The following is a 5,543-nucleotide window of genomic DNA, read 5'->3' as shown; positions in this document are numbered from 1 at the left end:
AAAGACATCAGCAATGATCTTAGAAAGGCAACTGTTGCTGGTTATAAGGCACATTTCCAAACTATTTGGAGTCCATCATTCTACAGGGCGTGAGATGATTCATTTCATGGTACATATCCAGACAAAGCTCTGATCCACAAACGTGTTCCCATTTTAAAGACTTTGTTTCTTTTTCTGTTTGATTTTGTTCTGTTTTGTGTTGTGTTCAGCTTGACATCAGGGGCTTAAAGCCAAAAAAGGTGAGAAACAAATTTATTTTCATAATGTTCTATATTCAAAGATGTTTTATATCCTTTTTTTAAAAGTGTAACGAATAACAACAGCTTTTGTGTAAACACAGTAGAGTAAAAAGTATACGACTGATTCACCTCAGGGTTCGATTTTAAAGCATATATATTCATTTCTATGCTTCTTTACGTTATCTGCTGATCAATATATGTCTGATCAGTCATGGGAGGCTTTAAATTAACATCAGGGGACTTGTAGATGTGGGATGTAACACCTCTGTCACAGCAAATGTCATCTCAAGGTACTTCAAAGAGACAGTCGTCATGTTTAAGAGGCCAGAAAGATGTTAAACGACTGTAATGCAAACCGGTGTGCTGCTGCATCTCAGTCCCTGGGCGCTCACGGTCAGTTTCGTTACCCGGAAATGTGCGTAACGAAGGTCGACGTACTTTGAAATGAGTCAGAAGCACATAGTTTCACGGTCCACAAACTTCTCCAGTGTTTCTTTAACTGTAAAAATAGTCCAACTGTGTCATGACTCCTTTCATTAAAAACACGTGCAGCCACAAATGAAATCTTTAACAGCAATTTTTATTAAAACAGAAAAATCCTTTAAAGCTTTAGGCCTGTGAAAACCAGGCGTTCACATCATGAAGTGTCACACGTTAACACAATTAGATCTTCGTTGCTGCTAAGCGCTGCCCTCTGTGCTGTGAAGCCGACTGTAGAGGTTCAGAGCCCATGGGAAGGTGTCGCTGTAGCAGATCTTCTTTCCCTTCTTACTCTCAACTCTGCAGAACACACAAGCAAAAGGAAAAAGTTAAATTGTCTTTAGATAGATAGATAGATAGATAGATAGATAGATAGATAGATAGATAGATAGATAGATAGATAGATACTTTATTCATTCCAATTTGGGAAATTATTGTTGCAACAGCGTACATGATATGTAAACAATTAAAGGAAAACAAGCAAATAGAATAGCGTAAAAATAGAGAATAAACATTAGCTATAAACAAATCTACAGTATGAAGAGTAGGGTAAATGATAGTAATAATAATAAACATCAGTAAACTAAATAAAAACAGATTTGTACATTTAACAATAAAGGTAAAAATAAATTTAACTGAGCAGGCTGAACCAATAAGAAATATAGGGTATATGGATCATTTATATTATATTGTACTTTGATGATATTTGTGCAAATGTTATTAGTGCAAAATGAGCAGTTGAGTTGTTATTCCCATAAAAATGTGATTAAACAGTTGCTTTTGATCATTTCAGCCCCAAATTGATGATACAATACTAAAATAATGAAGGCCAAACTCACACGAATCCTTTCTTCGGGCAGGACGTGTGGGTCTCGGTTATGCTGCTCACACGTTTTAATGGTAAACCGGCGGTGCTGAAATGGAAGCAGCAGTTTCCAGGGGCAGTGTTCTGCACAGCCATAGCTGAGAGGATGGGCAAAAACAAGAGAAAGTCAGCATCAGAATACCACTGTCAAACAAACGGAGAGAGGAGCAAAAAGAAAGAGGTGACTCACGCATGGCGTCGCAGTAGAAAACAGCGAGCAGCAGCCCCAGAGCGAAGCACAGAGTCTTCATGATGCTGTCAGTGTGGATGCTGAGGAGGATGAGGCCGTTCGTCTTCTTGCTCTGATGTGATGGAGGCTCGGCCCTGCATCCCATATAAATCCTGTCCACTCAGTAACTGGGAGGTGTCAACCTTTTCCATCCAAAATCAGTTATTCGCCCCCCCACCACCCACTCCTTTGAGTTTGCACAGTGGAGAAATCTTTCGGTTCAGTCAGTGAAGGGACGGGCCACAGATATGTCACAGAGATTAAAATCATCTCGTCACACCACAGAAAAGGAAAGCGTCTGCTCAGCATTTGTCTTTGCATCTTCCTGGAAATGTTACAGACACTGATCCAATTCAGTTTGCCCCTTTACCAGATTGATTGAGTGTTTATTTCGAGCTTATTTTCAGGCAGATTACAAAATAAATACATTTCCATAATACATGTGAATTTACATATTAATCTAAAACAAAGGTAACAGAAATCAATACTCGCTCGAAAGGGAGTGAGATGAAGTAAAAATACTTATTTGCTCCCACCCCCATTCAAAAATGACAATTTATATGGATGCGTCTTACATACATTGGCATAGTTTTTAACTTTCAACTTAATTTTAACATATTATTACACATATCTTCTCATCTCTTATTTGATGTTAATCACAATTTATAAGATGATAACATAATAGCCCGTGAATATACATAACAAAATTTCTTCAGTTTTGTATTTTGTCATTGCTTCCACTTTATATCTGGCCTTGAACTGATGAATAGAAATACACTGCAATCACAGACACACGCATGCTTTTTCTGGTGGTTCTCACCACTGGCACTTTAAATATTTTACATCCCCTCAGGTGATGTTCTCCATGTCTCAATTTAAAGAGTGTTTGAATATTATCCGGCAGAGTATTCATGCTGGCTTTGTACAATAATTGAGCTGTATAAAAGTTTACCAAATCCAGCAGATGAGTTTTTTTAAAGATTAAACTCACATTTGCTGGATATTTTCATTATTTTCTATCACTGAATTAGTTTCATGTCGCTGATGTTGTTGTAGTAAACTGTTAGTTTGCTGACTCATCGCCGTTAGATAACCAGACATCAAAGTGATGAACATGATTAACTTCTGATGGTTTATGCTCATCTCAACGACAAGGAAACCCAGACAGATAGAAGTGCAAACCACCTACATCTAGAGATAAAAACACACATCGCTGCATTGATACACGGGTTGTTAATGTTTTTCTTTTTTGTCAAAATACCACAGAAAGATGGTACAACAGCACCTTTTTCATGAATTCCCACCTCTTTTCACACTGAACTCAGATTTCTTAGTCAAGATAGAAATCATTAATCATCATCTCTTTTCTTTCATAATTTAATTATATTAAATAGTGATGATAATTTGTTGTTAATAGCAACACAAAATTCCTAAATTTTATTTATAACGCACTTTACATTTACAACAAAATCTCAAAGGGCCAAAAAAACCTAAAAAAAACTAAAAAAACTGACTGGAGATGAAGAAAAGAGGCTGGATTTTGTTTATCTGAATCAATCACTGAAAACGTTTCTATCAAACCTTAGAGGGCCTCCACATAAACTGCCTTTTTGTTTGTTTTATTTTAATTTTTTGAGAGTTTTTGAGTTGGAAGTAACTTCAGATACACAAATACACACTCTGACATGGAGAAAAAGGGGATTTTTCTCATCAGATGTCCCCATTAAAGTACCCATAAGGTAACCAGATTAGGTATTAAATGGTGGGATCTGGGGCTTTTATTGATCAAAACATTTGCATAAGCAACATTTAACAGTTTCAGAGATTCTGTACTGTTTCATTAGTTTGTTTAGTTGAAAGCTGCATATTTCATGTTTTTATCAGGTGTACAAAAGCATGTATTCGTTATATTGAGGGCTCATATTTCCTTTGTCTGTACTCCCAGTTAATTTAACCCTTTAACCCTCATATGGGCTTATTGCATCCCTGCACTCAGTAACAGTCTCACATCTCTGAGTCTGTTTGATTAAGATCAGTTTGTAAAATACACTCATTTTGTTTGTGTTTTCTGCCTTACTGGACGTCTAACACTCCCTTTCAGAGGATATAACCAGTTTGTAGACCTGGATCATCGTGGTTTGATGAAATCAACAGTTTGGACATATTTTTTCACTCAAAATAAAGGATTGATTTGGTGTTTTGACTAAAACTTTTGACAAAAAGCCTCGTTTGTCTAAAAATTAATTAACTAATTTTCTGTTTGGGTTTTGTTTCTTTCTTTTATGCCTGCTTATATCTGTGTGATGTTTTTGGGACCGTGAGAAAATCTAAGAAAAACTCAAATTATACTCATCAAACTCGTCATCAAGGATGGGGTTTTATCATAAAAGATAAAAGGTCAAATGTGATGGTTCAGATTTTTGTTGGTGATAAACACAAAACCAAACACCAGGGAATTTCAAAGGTTTTTCCACCCCCAAGGTAAACTATGTGACTAGTTTACCACGATTCGGTTCCTCTCTTTATGCAAATTTCCATTGTGCAGCCTACAGACAGATGAGATTGCACGATGTTCACGAGATCTTATCACAGCTGGTTTCAGATCTGCTCACAGAGGCTTAGAAATCCAGCCACAGTCAAGTGTCTGCTGCCCCGTTGTTTTCAGCTTGCTGCTCAGAGATACCTCAGAGAAGAATGTGAAATAAAAGTAAAATAAATTAAAATGATTAATTTCCTCCATGTAATATCATATATAACATATAAAAATGTGAAATATCGGCCATATTGCTTGTAGCTCAGCAGTGTATCTCAATTACATATAGATAGATAGAACAATAGATAGATAGATAGATAGATAGATAGATAGATAGATAGATGGATGCACGACTATACTGAGCAGTAATTTCAGATAAATGACCAGAATAAATGGCCAAAAGATTCACAAAATGCCCAAAACTGTGTACAGCATGACATGTTAAGAAGTCTCGAATAAGGCTGAATGTACACAAGTTTGCTTTTATAAACCTACTAACCAATTCCACATGCTCTTCATTTCATATTTTAACTCAGAAACCTGTTCAATGTGCTGCCCATAGGATCTGACTGACCTTTCAAATACTTTATAGTGCAACAGAGGACACATTTCTGTGCTAAACAACAACAAAAAAAGCACATCATAGCCTAAAAAATGTTTAATTGTCTAAAGCTAGAAATAAAAGGGGCTGACCCCTGCTATAAATCATGCTGGCAAGGCTTTTATCAGCCTGATTTACAAAAACCACACAACACAAATCATATATTTACCAAATAATGAATTGGATAAATACATTTAATTCAGTGTAAATATCATCTAAACATACATCTGCATAACATCCGCAAAATACATATTTGCATAGTTATTTTTTTGTAACTTGTAATACTGTAAAAATGCCTCATGTATGGTCGTTCATTTCAGACAGACCTCAGACAACACAAGAATGGGGTAAAGATGTCAGTTCTCATGGAATACGCTAAAAAAATGAACGGTCCCACCAGGTCCAAGCTCTTTTGGGATAATTGTGAGGATCAGATTTAACATTTAACGGTGCGCATAGTAAACAAAGATTACGGTAAAAAAAAAAACGACCTGTCCAAGATCAGGGAAATTTAACGGTGCGCATTGCACATAATGAATACGGTACAAAACAACTGGTCCCAGCTCCCGTGACGTCACAAGACCCGCTGAAATTCA

The 5,543-nt window shown here is 36.4% G+C and overlaps 1 protein-coding gene across 1 annotated transcript; it reads right to left on the bottom strand.

The window, feature by feature from the left end:
• Positions 1-798: 798 nt before the first annotated feature.
• Positions 799-1,983, bottom strand: LOC142384794 (C-C motif chemokine 4 homolog). The gene is made up of 3 exons (XM_075471101.1): positions 1,775-1,983; positions 1,559-1,682; positions 799-1,019 (listed from the first exon to the last, which is right to left on the bottom strand). Exons 1-3 carry the CDS (start codon positions 1,917-1,919, stop codon positions 920-922), a joined length of 369 nt encoding a protein of 122 aa, XP_075327216.1. The 5' UTR covers positions 1,920-1,983; the 3' UTR covers positions 799-919.
• Between the last annotated feature and the right edge of the window lie 3,560 nt (positions 1,984-5,543).

Source organism: Odontesthes bonariensis, chromosome 7 (assembly GCF_027942865.1).
Source record: "Odontesthes bonariensis isolate fOdoBon6 chromosome 7, fOdoBon6.hap1, whole genome shotgun sequence".
Lineage (NCBI taxonomy): Eukaryota > Metazoa > Chordata > Actinopteri > Atheriniformes > Atherinopsidae > Odontesthes > Odontesthes bonariensis.
Note: the sequence above shows the minus strand (reverse complement) of the source record. Positions and strands in the feature narration are given on the sequence as shown.

Coding starts and splice junctions, on each gene's coding strand:
- LOC142384794 (XM_075471101.1), bottom strand. CDS start 1,919: ATGGGATGCAGGGCCGAGCCTCCATCACATCAGAGCAAGAAGACGAAC. Junction 1,683..1,774: donor TTTCTACTGCGACGCCATGC/GTGAGTCACCTC, acceptor CCATCCTCTCAG/CTATGGCTGTGCAGAACACT. Junction 1,020..1,558: donor TGCCCGAAGAAAGGATTCGT/GTGAGTTTGGCC, acceptor TGTGTTCTGCAG/AGTTGAGAGTAAGAAGGGAA.